This window comes from Zosterops lateralis (genome assembly GCF_965231275.1).
Source record: "Zosterops lateralis genome assembly, chromosome: 26".
NCBI lineage: Eukaryota > Metazoa > Chordata > Aves > Passeriformes > Zosteropidae > Zosterops > Zosterops lateralis.
Genome location: NC_139786.1, coordinates 1,291,697 through 1,307,175, shown reverse-complemented (window position 1 = coordinate 1,307,175; position 15,479 = coordinate 1,291,697). Strand labels below are relative to the sequence as shown.

The 15,479-nt window shown below is 56.9% G+C and overlaps 2 protein-coding genes across 2 annotated transcripts; one reads left to right on the top strand and one right to left on the bottom strand.

The window, feature by feature from the left end:
- Nucleotides 1–779: 779 nt before the first annotated feature.
- Nucleotides 780–5,717, bottom strand: SYPL2 (synaptophysin like 2). The gene is made up of 6 exons (XM_083878579.1): nt 5,663–5,717; nt 4,955–5,026; nt 3,535–3,653; nt 2,749–2,947; nt 2,472–2,663; nt 780–1,136 (listed from the first exon to the last, which is right to left on the bottom strand). Exons 1-6 carry the CDS (start codon nt 5,711–5,713, stop codon nt 1,008–1,010), a joined length of 762 nt encoding a protein of 253 aa, XP_083734705.1. The 5' UTR covers nt 5,714–5,717; the 3' UTR covers nt 780–1,007.
- Nucleotides 5,718–6,503: 786 nt separating this feature from the next.
- On the top strand, nt 6,504–15,154 carry PSMA5 (proteasome 20S subunit alpha 5). Its single transcript, XM_083878262.1, has 9 exons — nt 6,504–6,645; nt 7,529–7,595; nt 9,047–9,173; nt 9,769–9,836; nt 10,382–10,489; nt 10,574–10,632; nt 11,322–11,424; nt 12,324–12,410; nt 14,874–15,154. The coding sequence occupies exons 1-9, from the start codon at nt 6,617–6,619 to the stop codon at nt 14,949–14,951; spliced, it is 726 nt and encodes a 241-aa protein (XP_083734388.1). The 5' UTR covers nt 6,504–6,616; the 3' UTR covers nt 14,952–15,154.
- The last annotated feature ends 325 nt before the right edge of the window (nt 15,155–15,479 follow it).

The following is a 15,479-nucleotide window of genomic DNA, read 5'->3' as shown; positions in this document are numbered from 1 at the left end:
CTCCGGTTATCCCTATACGGGGATGGGGGTAGCCGGTGTCCCTATACTCGGCTGGGGTCTCCTGTTATCCCTATACGGGGCTGGGGTCTCCTGTTATCCCTATATGGGGATGGGGGTAGCCGGTGTTCCTATACTCGGCTGGGGTTCCCTGTTCTCCCTACACGGGGATGGGGATACCCGGTATCTTTATAACAGGTATGGGGCACTCAGTGTTCTCCATATGGGCACTCGGTTATCCCTATACGGGGATGGGGTACCCGGTGTCCCCATACTCGGCTGGGGTTCCCTGTTATCCCCATGCCGGCATCAGAATCCCAGTTATTCCCATAACGGGCTGGGGTCTGGTGTGGTTATTTCCACACTGGGCTGTGAGCCCGGGGTATTGCCATACAAGGCTGAGGTTCCAGGTTATTCCTGTACGGGGCTGGGGACTGCTGTGACACCTGTGCCAGCCTGGGATCCCCCATTATCCTCCTACCGGTCTGGGGTTCCCTATTACCCCTAAATACAGCTGGGAGTCCCTGCCATAATTCCCACACCAGCCTGGAGTCCCGGGTGATCCCTACACTGGAGTGGTGCTCCCAATATTATCCCAACACTGGACTGGGCTTCCTGATTATCCTTTTACTGCTCTGGGGCCCCCTGTTACCTGTCTGAGAGTCTCCATTAGCCCAACACTGATCTGAGGACAGCAGTTAACCCTTTATCAGCGGCGGGGACCGGTTTATCCCTATAGTGTGCACACCTGCAGACACCAGGAGCCCCAATCCAGAGCTGGTACCCAGGACTTTATGCGCCCCACACAGACATGGACCCCTCGGGGGTGACACACAGAGCCCCCTACAACAAACGGGACCCCCGGGGGCTCCGTGTCCCCTTTCAGCATCCCAACCCCGGGGACAGCGACACCCGGTCCCCGGGCTGGCGGCCGGCGCGGGGTTCCCGGGGGCCGGGCGGGGTCCCGGGGCCGGGTGGGGTCCCCAGGGGCCAGTCGGGGTCCCCGGGGGTCACTGCTTGTCGATGGCCCCCTGCTCGGCCGCGCTGTCGCGGGGCGGGGGCGGCCGCAGCCACGGCGTCTCCCGCAGCACGAACCAGCAGTTCCCGGCCCACAGCAGGAAGTTGAGGAACCCGAAGAGCTGCAGGAGAGGAGAGGAAAGGGGACAGGGGGAGATGACAGAGAAGAAGGGAGAGGGCCCCACAGGGCATCCCTTGCGGGAGCACAGCACCAGCAGTCCACATGCCAGCACCCCATGAGCTCCAAGCACCCCATGGACAAGGCACATTGTGTGTGCCCTATGCACCCCATACACCCCATACCTTCCCTACACCCCATGTACAATGTATAGTTTGTGTCCTATGCACCCCATATATCCCATACATTCCCTATACCCCATGTACAATGTACATCGTGTGTGCCCTATGCACCCCATATATTCCCTATGCCCCATTAAAATGTACATCATATGTGCCCAATGCACCCTATGCACCCCATACACCCCATGCACTCCATATACCCCATACAATCTGTGCACCCTATGCACCCCATAAACCCCACACACCCCATACACACCATAATTCCCATACATCCCATGCACCCCACTGCTCTCCAGGCACCCCATATGCCCCATGTGCAACCCGTGTCCTGTGCCCCATGCACTCCACACTCCCCATATGCCCCATGTGCTCAGGCACCCCAGTCACCTTATGCACCCCATGGACCCTGTATGGCCCGTGTGCCTCATGCCCCTCATGTACACCGTGCAACCCACATGCTGGATGCGCCTCATGCACCCCACTTCACCCCATAAACCTCATGCACCCCACATGCCCTGTGCCCCCCCATGCACATCATGCATCCCACACACCCCAAATGCCAATTCCAGGGACTGCACCACCACCACCCACCCTATTCTGGGAGTCCCTGATGGCTGGTGGGGGAGTGGAGGGTGGATCCCACATCCCATAAGACTGAGGCTGTGGAATGTTTTCACCCCATTTCCATGCCTGTGCCCATATTTTTTTCATCTGTGTGTCCACATTCCCACTGCCCTCTCCTGGCTGAGCTCAGGAATTTGGCACACGTGTGCACACACACAGACACCAGTGTGTGAGTGAGTGTACACCTGTGTGCACCTGTGTGGGGTGTGCTCACACCTGTACGTGTGTTGTCCCCTGCACACACGTGTGCACTGCTGTGCCTTCACACACACAGGTTTGCAGCCTATGGGTTACATGTGTGCACACATGTAGTGCTCAGCTCTGCTTGAACCCCCTGAACTGTGCTCTCAATGGAAAAATTACACATATTTGGCCATGTGTGCCCATGTGTGCTGCTCAGCTCTAAACTGTGCTCCCAATGGAAAAATTACATGTATTTGGCCATGTGTGCCCATGTGTGCTGCTCAGCTCTAGACTGTGCTCCCAATGAAAAATTACACATATTTGGCCACGTGTGTGCCTACAGCCCTCACCACCGAGATGTTGGCCAGCCCCATGGCCGGCGTGGTGCCGGCGTTGCAGGACACCCCCTCGGCCTGGCAGATGGCCATGGCAGAGATGAGGGTGGAGGGACGTGTGGCTGCCTTCACATCGCTCAGCCCCTTGCCCCACGCCGCCGCCGCCACCAGCCAGAAGAAGGCGAAGCAGACGGTGACGCAGAAATCCTGCCGGGGTGAGACACTGGGATCAGCTGGCCATGCTGGCCTGGGGATGGAGTCACCGTGTCCCAGAGGGATGAGCCTGCCTTACTGTGAAGGGGAGCTTGGTGTTTTCCGTGTACAGGGAATGGAAGCGGAGGTAGAGCACCAGGGCCGCCATGGAGTAGAGGAAGGAGAAGACCCCCAGGGTCACGAAGAACTCGGCGGGAGCGGAGAAATCACCAACGAGGTACAGAGTGCGTCCTGATCCGTCCTCACAGGTTGGCATCCCAAAGGGGATCTGGTATAACCTGGGATGGAGGGAGGGGGGTGTCAGGTGGCTGGGAATGGGGATGATGGTGGTATAACCACGCTGGGGTGGTCCCCTGGGAATGGAGGTGGTGATAGGGATGAGTGGAATAACCAGGCTGGGGTGGTCCCCCTGGAATGGGATGGGAGGGATGGATGGAATGGCTGGGGTGGTCCCCTGGGAAGGAGCGCACAGATCCACTGCCATAACCTGGATTCTATTCAAAGGTCTAGTGCCCTAACATGGGGCCGGTGGCAGAGGAGAGGGGTTAGAACTGTGGCTCTCATCTGGCCCAACTCCATCATTGCCTTCCCAGGTAAACCAGGATTCCCATGGCCTTCCCTGAGCACTGAGAATTCTCCTCCTTCCCCACCCCAGATTTCCGTGATTAACAAGAATCCCCCTGGGTGGTGTGAGGAGCTGAAACCAGGGGATGTCCCATGGTGTCAGCGTGTGGATGTCCCCAACTGAACACAGAGACCACAGCTGTGGTCCCAGGGAGGTCCTGCCAGCAGGAAGGGAGTCTAACCCCACCCCAGCTTGTCTGGGGGCAGTCCTGGGGGGTATCAGGGCTCAGCATCCCCTCACCTGAAGGGGTACCCGAATGGGATGTTGATGAGTATTGTCCCCTCGCTCTCACATTGCACTGTGGCTCCAGTCTCGCCGCTGAAGGAGCCGCAGGAGCCGAAGGCGAAGATGGCAAAGAGCTACAGGAGAGGGAAATGGGTCTGGGGGGATTGAGGCCCTGGGGGGACCCCCTTCATCCTTGGGGGGCAGTTGTATCCCCTGGCACTGGGTAATGGGCAAGCTGCCATCCCCCGGCTGCTGGCCTCAGGTGCCTCCCTCCAGCACTGGGATTCTCCTGGCACTGGGATTTGAGGATGGGGGTCATGTTTAGGGGGTGGGGACACCAAGGCCAAACCCACCCCGACCCCCCTTAATTTTGGGCAGGGTACCGAGTGCCAGAGTGGGTTTCCAGACAGCTGGGAGCTCCCCATGGTGGGATCCCCGGAGCTGTCCCCTCCCCAGGAGCCAGCACTGCCCTCCCCTGCCGTTGGAATCACACTGCCCTCATCTCTTGGATGACAGTGCTGGGAAAACACCATTCCCAAAGTGCAATTCCTCCTGGCTGAGCTCGCGGTGTCCCGGGTGAAATGGGGAATCTCAGCCACCAGAGGCTGCAGGGATGGGCAGCCCCACGTGTGGCACTCGGGGTTTAAGCAGGAGTGTCGGTGGATCCCCCAGGGATTTTCTCCTCCTTTTTGTTTTTGGGCTGTCTCTACACGTGGGGTCTGATCCCATATGGAGGCCTCAATGGCAGGGGAAACCCAAAGCCTCCGTGGGTGGAATTATGCAAACCAAAGAGCTGTGGGATTGTGGAAAGCCCCTCAATCTGGCTCCTCCCGGTGGGAGATGCCTCAAGAGGGCTGAATCCCTCCTGTAGTACCTCAGTTTCCCCCGGGAGCCCCCCAGCCCTGGCAGAGCCGAGCTGCAGAAATGCCACCCTGAAATCCAATCTGACCGGGAGCCATTCATGGCACGGCCAGGACGGGACAGAGCCACGGGCACTTGGCTCCCCCCTGTCCCCAGGTCCCCCTTCCTGGGGCTCACTGACCCTCAATCCCTGTCCCCACCCGCCCCCCCAGTGCCCCCTGAGCCCGTGGGGACGGTGGGGACAGGACACCCCGATGTCACCGTCCCCTCTGGCGTGGCTGGCACAGCCACCTGCTCAAGGTCACCGGGGAGGGCCTGAGCTGGGTGTCCCTGTGGCCCTGCTCCCCTGGACCCCCCAAATGAGCTCTCTGCTGCTGCTGGTGGGGTGCAGGAAGCTCCAGAGGGGACTCTGGGATTCCTTTGTTCTGGGGTGGCTTCAGGACAGCAACAGAACACCCCAAACCTGGGGGGACCCAGCTCTTTGGGGGGCAGCACCAGCAGTGCTGGGGAAGGGGCTGTGATGGGGGGTCTGGGATCAGAACAGGGACAGGGGGACACACCGGGGGTCACTCACCCATTCCAGCACCTTGATAAAGCCCAGCGGCTCCTGGAGGCGGCCCCAGCGCAGCCCACGGAGGACACGGTCCTGCAGGAGACAGTGCGGGGGCCGGGGAGCGCCGGGACTGACCCGGGACTGCCCCGGGACTGCACCGGGACTGCCCCGGGACTGAACCAGGGCTGCCCCGGGACTGACCCGGGACTGCCCCGGGACTGCACCGGGACTGCCCCGGGACTGAACCAGGGCTGCACCGGGTCCCTCCGGGGAAGCAGAGCGGCCGCACCGGGGAGCGGGGGGATACCCGGGGGACGGGGCGGCTGCGCCGTGGGGGACCCCGGTTGTCACAGTGGGATTGTCCCGGACAGGGGGTACAATGGGAGATCAGGGGCTGTAAAGAGCCCGCTCCGCTGGACTGGGGTCTGCTCCGGGAAACCGGAGTGATTCCACCGAGGAACCCGCACCGGGGACCGGGCACTGCCCCGGAGAAACGGGGGGGCTGCAATGGGATTGCCCTGCAGGACCGGGGAACGGCAGCGGCCACGGCACCGGAGCAGCGGAGACACCGGGAACGCTGCACCGGGGGCTGCACCGGGACACTGGGGGCTCTCCGGGGGTCAGCACTGGAGCACCGGGGGGACACCGGGACAGCTGTGCCGAGACACCGAGGGGCTGCCCCGGGAGCTGCCGCGGTCACCGGGGGGGGGACACACACCGGAGCCCTACCTGGAGCCGGGGCGGTTTGTCACCGGCCGCGGAGGCGGCGGGCTCGGCCATGGCCGGCCCGGGGGCGCTCGGTGCTGCCTCCGCCGCCCGCTGGGGCCGCTCGGCTGGAGGAGCCGCCACCGGGCACCCCCCACCCCCCCGGGGCGGGCAGCACCGCCCCGCCCCCGGCAGCGCCCCCGGGACAGCGCCAGCCCCCGGGACAGCCCCCCGGTACAGCCCCCAGGGACAGCCCCTTGGGACAGCCCCCCCCGGGACAGCCCCCCCGGTACAGCCCCCCGGTCCTCTGGCCAGCGCCCCCCGGGAAGGGTCCCACCGGAGTCGGGAGGGATGGAATGGAGCGCCGGGGGTTGCTAAAGGGGCCAGCAAGGAGGTTGAGGGCGTCGTACTGTGTACTGGGCATTGGGGTGCCGGTATGGCCCCGGGGCGTGCACCCCATCCCGGTGTCTCCTCCCGGTATTCCCTTCCCTGCGCCCCATTCCCGGTACCCCCGTCCCGGATCCCCATTCCCGGGAATTCCCTAGACCCACCCCCTTCTGCTCTGGCCACGCCCCCTGCATGGCATTAATAACCGCGCCCCTCATCGCCCCGCCCCATCCCGCTCTAACCACACCCCCTAATAGTATATTCCGCTCCCTCTAATCAAACCACGCCCCCTCACTACTATGACCACGCCCCCGGTGCTCAAAGCCACGCCCCTCGCGCTTTGCCCCTCCAATCCCGGCCCCGCCCCTCTCCTCTGCGCTAGTCCCGCCCTCCCCTTCCTCCCATTGGTCGGACCGCAGGGCCGTTGCCCAATGTGCGGGCGGCGCGGGCGGAAGTGGTGCTCGGGGCCGGAAGCGGCGTTGCAGCCCCCGGTGAGGCCGCGGCGCTCCCGGTGCCCCTGGAACCCCCGAGCGCCCCCGGCCCCTCCGGAGTCCCCGGGATCCCCCGGCCCCGCCCGGCCCCGCCGTCACCATGTTCCTCACACGCTCCGAGTACGACCGGTGAGTGCCCGCCCGCGCTTGCGGCTGAGTCACGGGCCTGCGCCCGCCGCGGCCCGACCGGCCCCGGGCACCCCGAGCGGCGCTTCCCACACCGGGATCGCACCGGGAGCTGCCTGGAGCCTTACTGGGCCCTGCCGCGGGCCTGGGGGCTGCCAGGATGGGACGGAGGCGTGGGCGAGGGGTTGGTGTGGGGATGGGATATCCAGAGAAAGGAGCGTGTCCCGTGGGGAACAACGGGGCTGGGGAAGGGTCTGGAGCCCCAGGAGAAGCTGGAGGAGCTGGGAAAGGGGCTCAGCCTGGAGAAAAGGAGGCTCAGGGGGGACCTTGTGGCTCTGCACAACTCCCTGACAGGAGGGGACAGCCAGGGGGGTCGGGCTCTGGGAACAGGGAACAGGGACAGGAGGAGAGGGAACGGCCTCAGGTTGGGCCACAGATGTTTCGTTTGGATATTGGGATTATTTTTTTTCATGACACAGTGGTGGAGCCCTTCCTCATCCCTGGGAGGGCTTACAGACCACGAGGGTGTGTCCCTTGGGGACGGGGGTGAGCAGGAGCCTCGAGGGTGCTCAGGGAAGGGCTGGACTCCACGAGCTCAAAGATTCCTTGGTAAAACAAAACCTTTGTGGCTCCTGGTTCACCCTTTGGAGTCAGGAGGCTGCCAGGACATCCCACCTGCTTCTCACCTGTCCCTTAACCTGGCAGCTTTCCCTGTGTTCCCATCCCTGGACAGGCTGAGTGCAGCCCCTGGGGGTGTCTGTGCTCAGGGGACACGTCCCTGCTGCCCCTCCTGCCCCACCTGTGCCCAGGTGGCCTCACGCTGGAGCCAGGCCTTGTCCTCCATTGTTTTCCTGCCCTCCTCACCCCGTGTGTGTTGTCCTTGCAGGGGTGTGAACACCTTCTCTCCAGAGGGGAGGCTCTTCCAGGTGGAATATGCCATCGAGGCCATAAAGGTATTTTTTAAAAGTTTCTAAACTGTGTCATCTGGGGTTCCTCCAAGCCCCAGGTGTGGATTGCTCAGGACTAATCCAGGCTGTGTCTGTTTCCTCCACCCAAACATCCCATAGTGCTGATATTTTATGGGTCATTAAGGACTAAAACCCATCGATTTTCCCCCAAACTTCAGCAGAATGTTCCCTCCCCTGTCCTGCCAAGTGATTTATCCCCAACCAAAACCCAATCCAAACCCAAAACACTTCCTGGGTGGATATAAATGTGAAGGTGGAGGTTGTTACAAGCAAACCCACCTTTGCAGGCTCAAATGGCCTTTGGAGGATTAAACATCCTTAATTGATCAATGTCCTTAATTGATAAATATTCATGTTTATTATATTAATAGACTGTGAGTGTTGATAAGTTTAAATTTTGAAGAAACAGGTCAAATGATGAAAGGGAAAAAGCTCTGAGGTGTTTGGGTTGAGGAGAAGGGCCCTGACTTCATCTTCCCTGTATTGCTTTAGCTCCTGGGAGCAATAAAAGGAGGAATAAAGCAATAATGTAACAGAAAAAGTAATAAAATTATCAAGGAATCAGAAATTAAAGCTCCCAGGAGGATGCTGGTGACCATTCTTGATAAAATAAATCTCCTGGAGCAGGGACATCTCCTGCCACACCCGTGGCTGTAGGTGCAGCTTTTAATCTTGGGGTGGGACCAATGTAGGATTAAATAGGATCAATGTAAGGGGTGGTGGGATTAAATGGGATCAAGGCAGGGGCTGGTGGGATCCAGAGGAGGATCAGTAGGATCATGGTGGGATCAAGGGGCTGGATCAAGGCAGAGGCTGGAGGGGTGAAAGTGGGATCAAGGTAGTTGTTGGTGTGACCAAGGCAGGATCAGAGCAGGGGCTGGTGGGATCAAGGCAGGGATTTGTGGGGTCAGGACAGAATCAAGGTGAGAGTTGTGTGATTGGGGTGGGATCCAGGCAGGGGCTGATGGGATCAAGGCAGGATCCAGACAAGGCTGCCAGGAGATCTGGCCCTGTGCTTGTGGCCCTGGTGACAATGAGGTGTCCTGCAATCCCAGGGTAGAATTTGCTGCTGGGGAGAACAAGAGTTTATGGAAAAACAAATACCCAAGCCAGAGCTGCAGTGGGATTTGTGCTGATGTGGGAAATTCTCTCACCTTTAAACTCTTCTTTCCCTCTGGCAGAGGAGCATTCCCAGGGCTTTTCACACTCACCAGGCTCCACAAACTGCTGTTGCTTGGAGGATCAGGGATGTGCAGCAGCCCCACTGGGTTCTCATGGGATTTCACCTTCCCTTTTCCCACTTCAGGGAACAATCTCTAAAACCCACCACGCAAAGCCAGAGTGGGTCTGTGTGTGGGTGATGCAGCTGAACTCAAACCAACACACCTCTAAGTCAGCCAGAATGAGCCCTGATGTTTTGTGTTGGTGTTTTGCAGCTTGGCTCCACAGCCATCGGGATCCAGACCTCAGAGGGAGTTTGCCTGGCTGTGGAGAAGAGGATCACATCTCCCCTCATGGAGCCCAGCAGCATTGAGAAGATTGTAGAGATTGATTCTCACATTGGTATGTGGATCCCCACAGCCCTCTGGATCAGGTCTGGGAGCACCCCTAAAATTGTGAATTATTTATAAGGTTTATTTCTGTCCCCTGGGAATTTGGGAGGTTGAAAAAAAAAGTAATATCTGACCTGAACCTCCCCTGGTGCAGCTTGAGACTGTTTCCTCTCCTCCTATCCCTGTTCCCAGAGCCTGACCCCCCTGTCAGGGACTTGTGCAGAGCCACAAAGTCCCCCCTGAGCCTCCTTTTCTCCAGGCTCAGCCCCTTCCCAGCTCCTTCAGCCTCTCCTGGGGCTCCAGACCCTTCCCCAGCTCCCTCAGCCCCTCCTGGGGCTCCAGACACTTCCCCAGCTCTGTGTCCCTCCCCTGGACACACTCCAGCCCCTCAATGTCCTTGTGAGAAACCCAAAATTGACCCCAGGGTTGGTGGTGTGGCCTCAGCACTGCCCAGCACAGGGGGACAAATCTCTTCCCCACCTTCCCACTCAGGGACCAACCTTTCCCTTCAGCCCTTTGTGTTTTATGTGAGCTTTGGGCAGTGTGGGGGAAAGCACATCCCAAATAATGAATGGAATGACTCCTTTTCCTCTCTCCCGTTCCAGGCTGTGCCATGAGTGGCCTAATAGCTGATGCAAAGACTTTAATTGACAAGGCCAGAGTGGAGACTCAGGTGAGATCCAACATCTCTGTTCTTAAATTAGCAACACAAATCCCAGGAACTCCCTGAAAGTCCTGGGAAAGGGAAGATCATTCCATCAAAGAAGCTGGAGGCTTGCTGGGAGCACAGGGGCTTGTCTGATTGTTCTGGCAAAATACTTGGATATATTTGTTTTATTTTTATGCTCTTAAATTTCCTGGATGCCTCAGGTGCCTTGGAGGTCCCAGGTACAAACCTGTGCTGCTGCAAAGGATTTTCCTGGGTTTTCCCCCTGCAAATCAGCACTTTTTTCACCCTCTAGAGAGCTGGGTAACACATAACTTCCAAAACAGATATTGGGATACTTCAGCCTTGAATTTCCCCATTGGCATCCCAAGCTTTGGTATCCAATTTTTTGTGGATTTTTGTACATCCCACTCTGCCCTGATGCTTCCATGGGAGAACTGGCTGTGCCCTGAGTTCCAAAGGGAAATTGTTATCCTTGTGTCCACACAGGATCTCACTCCACCTCAGCCCTGCAGGGAATAATGGGAATCTTTATTTGGATTTTCCTGCAGAATCACTGGTTCACCTACAACGAGACGATGACGGTGGAGAGCGTGACACAGGCCGTGTCTAACCTGGCCCTGCAGTTTGGGGAGGAAGATGCTGATCCAGGAGCCATGGTGGGGATCTGGGGGGGATTGGGGGGTGCTGGGGAACCCCCTTTTCCCTGCCCTTGTCTGACCATTCCCTCCTTTGTCCCGCAGTCCCGCCCGTTCGGCGTCGCTCTGCTCTTTGGAGGAGTGGATGAGAAGGGACCCCAGCTGTGAGTTCTGCTCTCTTAATCCAGGGAAAAGACCAAACCTCCACTGCAAAATTCCCAGGCTGCTTTAACCACTCGGTTCTGGGATTTTCCTTAAGCCAAACCCTTGGGGTTTATCCCATTATGTGCCTGATAATGTTTGTTAATCCTGTTAAACCCTTTCCAGAGCCCCCCCTGCCTGTTTGGCATAGAGAAAACATCATATCTCCCCCAAACCTTTGCTTTTTTTTAATTAAAAATGTGGTTTTCTTGGGGAGGAGGGAAGCATTAAAGCTGTTCCTGTCCTGGGTGTATTCTTACCTTTCCCTAAAGGACCAGCAGAGCCACCAGTAACATAATCCATCTGACATTCCTTGGGGAGGTGTTGGAGCAGCTGTAACCTGAACTCAGGGCTCCAAATGGCCCCACTGGAAGTGGGAAAGGCTTGGCACAGCCACACCAGTCAGGTCTGCCTTCCAGCAGGGGAAAAAATTGCTGAATTTATTAAAAAAATTAGGATAAGATGGGAAATCCAAATGAAAATGGGTCTCTGAGGAAAGAGGGCAGTGTTAGTGTGGAAACTGCCAGCCTGGGAGCTCTTGGGGGTGAATCCCAGCTCCAGCTGTGCAGGGAGCTCTGGGGGGCTGGTGAGGGAGTTTTTGGGGTACCCCAGGGTGCTGTGGGCTGCAGGGAGTCACCCCCTGTCCCCGCAGGTTCCACATGGACCCCTCAGGAACGTTCGTGCAGTGCGATGCCAGAGCCATCGGCTCCGCCTCCGAGGGAGCCCAGAGCTCCCTGCAGGAGGTTTACCACAAGGTAAGGGCTGCTTTTGGGATTGGGGGTCACATCTCGTGGGTTTGGGGTACTTCACCACCTGCCAGGATCCCCTCATTCCCTCCCCAGTGAGGATTTAGGGCTGGGCTGGGGAGGAGGTGCCTGAAGTGATCATTCCTCAGCAGTGGATCCTGTGAGTAGATGCTGAGGATCTGTATCTGCTCCCAGCAGCCACTCTCTGCCTGTGACATAACTCAGGCCGTGTCAGGAAGTTCTCTATAAATAAAAACTGAGCTCTGGGTGCTGCTGTCAGCTTCAGGCTCTGTGTGGGTACAGCTGGAAGCATCCTGAGCTCACACCAGCACCTTCACCTCACCAGGGAAGGAGCAGCTTTTGTGCTGGAGGTTCTGGTCATGTTTGATATTAAACAGGATTTTTTTTTTTTTCCATGAGGAGGGAGTTGCCCATTTTGGGTGGTCAGAAACAAAACCCCAGTGAAAAGCACAATTAGTGGTGGTGGCTGGAAAGACTCATTTGTTCATTAGAATTCTCCAAATGACCCAAATTCTTGGACTTCCTGGATTGTCAAGCCTTTTTCAAGTGCAGAGTCAGTGAAGCAGCTGTTCTGGCTCTAGGGATGTGTGGGATTTATTGGATTAAATGCAGCACAGAGGCTTCTGCCTGGAGGGAATCCGCCTTTTTGTGAGGAAATTGGTGAAGAGAATCAGCCCCTCCTGTCCCAATCCCATCAGATTTATGTGCCCAAATGAACAATTTTAAATCTCAGGATTTGGCTGTCCCTGTGGATATCCCTGCCCTGGCAGATCCTTGATAAGCTGCTCCCTTGGCTGCCTGGCTCAAGGGATTTGGGAAAGGGGAGGGAGAAGGGAGCACATCCTGAGCCTCCAGCCTGTAATCCCTGAGCCATTTGTTTTTTGCAGTCCATGACGCTAAAGGAAGCCATCAAATCTTCCCTAGTCATCCTGAAACAGGTCATGGAGGAGAAACTAAACGCCACCAACATCGAGGTGAGTCCTCCTGGAGTCAGGATTGTCCCTGGAGCAGCTCAGGGGCTTCCTGAGGCAGCTGCTGCAGATGTTCCTGCCCTTTTCATCATTCCCATTTGGGGAAAGTTGGAGCTTTTCCCTTGCAGAGGTGCAGAGTTTGGTCTGTTTTTGTGGCTGATCTGTGATGGGATGGGCAGAAAGGAGTTCTCTGACCTTCTCCACTCAGCAGAACCCAGCACTCCACCCAGCCTGCTTGTTCTTCCCCTGCATCCAGCCATTCTTTTTTGCCTTGCTGCTTGTAATATTAGAAGGAATGAAAATTACCCAGCTCCTGGGCTGCTATATTAGTCCTGGGGCAGTGCCAAAAAATCCCCTTGGCCAGTGGGGGCAAGGAGGGTCCTCCAGGAATGGCTGTACCCCTGGAAGCCCAGGGGCAGGCAGAACCCACAGCCCTGGGGATGCTGGGCCCCCCAAACCTGCTCCACAGGCTCTTTTTTTTGGGTGGGAAAGCTCCAAACCCTGTGCACTGGGTGGGGTAACTGGGAGATGAGGAGCCAGGCTGGTGGATAGAGTTTGCTTCTATTTCGGGTGGGTTATGAGACACCAGACCTTTCCAAAGTGTGGCATTCCAGCTCCTGAGCTGCTCTCTCCTCCCATTCCTTCCATCTGAGTGCTGGGAAACCTTTTCCCAAAGAGCCCCCAAGGTATTCACCCCATTTCTGTATTAAATGTTGCTGCAGGAGACCCTTCCTGGTGGGATTAACCCACTCCCTTTGGAGGGAAAGGCCAACAGCACATGAAAACTTGGATATTCTGTCCCAAACTCATGCCATGCTGCTGGAATCTCCTTCCCAGGTGCTCTTCCAGCCCCTTGGCCATACATTTTTTCCTGGTACAGTGCGGGCAGAGGAATGTGTACAGTATCCTGATGTCATGTCCCTGTTTTAACAGGGCTTAACTGTGCTTGGCACGGCCCTGGAGTGGGGAGGAATCGTGCTGGGGGCAAGGAGGGCAGGAATGTGCTGAGGATTAAAAGGTTTCTATTGACTCAAGTCACCCCCTGGCTGAAAATCTGCCACCTGGAGAACTCTTAGAAACTCTTCTTCTTCAAATTCTTCCTAGAAGTGTGTGCCTCTCCCATTTCTTGGCTCCATCCAGGGATAAAGAAGGAAAGTGTGGTTGTGGAAGGGTTAAATCCATTGATGGTGAAGCCTGAAAGAACTTCATGATTTTAGGTTAATGACTTCCCTGTGAAGCCTGTCAGGGGGTGAAGCTCTGGTGGGGAGAAGGTGAGGGACAGGTTTGAGGTGTGGAAAAGCAAAGGAATTGGTATCTCTGCTGTTTTTGGGATGTTCATAAAGGTTTATTTGGTATTTAGAGCTGGTTTTGGTGCATAAATCTGGGTTTTGTTGAGTCTGGTTGGGCCCAGGATCTGTCCAGTCCCTGCACAGGGGGTTTGGTGTCCAGAGCAGCTGTGGCTGCCCATCCCTGGAGGTGTCCAAGCCCAGATTGGATGGGGCTTGGAGCTACCAGGGACAGTGGAAGGTGTCCCTGACATGGCAGGGGTGGGACAGGATGGGCTTTAAGGTCTCTTCCAAACCACTCCATGATTTGAGGGGTCTGAAGTGGCATCTCTGAGTGTCTGAGAGCTCTGGGTGAAGCCTGCCCTGGCTCCTGCCCACTGGAAAACTGTTTCCACTTGGAAAACACCTCATGGCACCTCCCTGCCCCTGGGTCAGGTCCTTCCCCTGGTGCTGGTGGAGGGAGATTTGTGAAAAGTCACCTCAGGAGAGCTCTGGGATCTGCTGGGATGCTCCAGAGCTTTCCTTCAGCTCCATCCACAGATCCCTGGAGATCAAACCATCAGTGCCTGTGAGTTCAGGAGCATCCCAGCCCCTCTCCTGCCCCAGCCCAGCTCATTCCAGGCCATCCCAAACTCTCTCTGGAGCCTTGGGCATTTCCACTGGCACAGCTCTCCCTGCTTTGGGCTCCCATCCCTGAGCCAGGTGTGAATATTTCTGCTCACGTTTCTCTCCCAGGCTTGTCATTCCTGGATCCCTCATCCCCTGGAATGTTTAAGCCACCTGCGCTGATATTGTGGTGTCCCTGTTTTCCTTAGAGGTCTCTGCCTCAGTTTCCCTGAGCCCCCTCAGCTCCCAGACAGGCCAGGATTTGTCCTTTTAGTTCCTGGGGGAGAAGAATCATTTGGAAAGTCAGGAATTCTCTCTCCTGGGAGGTTTTGATGGTTTTTCCCCCCATCAAGTTGGGAGCAGAGCCTGCCTTTAGTTCCCACTAAAATTCCCTGCTGCTGCTCCTGTGAGGAGACTGAGTCAATTCAAAGCTATTTGTGCAGCAGGCAGCTATTTTAGGGAGCCACGGAGCGTGTTCCAGGCTGGAATGATCCTGCTGCTCTGGCAGATCAGAAGGAACAGCTGCTCCCTGCTTTCCTCAGCCACATTTAACCCCTTGTTCCTTCTCTTCCAGCTCGCCACGGTGGAGCCCGGGATGAAATTCCACATGTACACAAAGGAGGAGCTTGAGGAGGTCATCAAGGATATTTGAAAAAGAGGGAGAGAATCCCCCCAAAAAAGCTCAACCTCCCTGCCCTGACCAAAGGAACTGGTCCAGTTCACCCTGGGATTTCCCTCCTCACAGCACCTCTATCTGCTGCTCCTGCCAACTTCAGAGGGTTTTTTTTTTACTGTTTCTGGACAGAACTGAGCTTTGCCCCAGGAGGGAATGAAATAAATCATTTTGTTACTCTCTTTGGGCTCCTCAGAAGGTGGGGAAAGGTGGGAAGGGAGGGATTTGGAGCAGGAACTGGGGGTGGATCAGGACAGCAGCTGTGCCAAGGGCACTCCAGGTTTGCTGCAGGAGAGAGTCTCCCTCTTGTGGTTAAATTCAGGTGTCATTCCACACTTCTTTTTTAAAAATGAGAGTTTTAAATCAGTTCAGTGCACTCCTCCCTCCTTCTCCAGTGTTTTTTTTATCTAAAAGAGTCCCTGGAGCTCCATCTCCTTCCTTGCAAAGAAATCTAAAATCAAACCTTGGGGTTTGTGTTTCCTTCTTGGAAGGAAGGGCTTGGAAAAA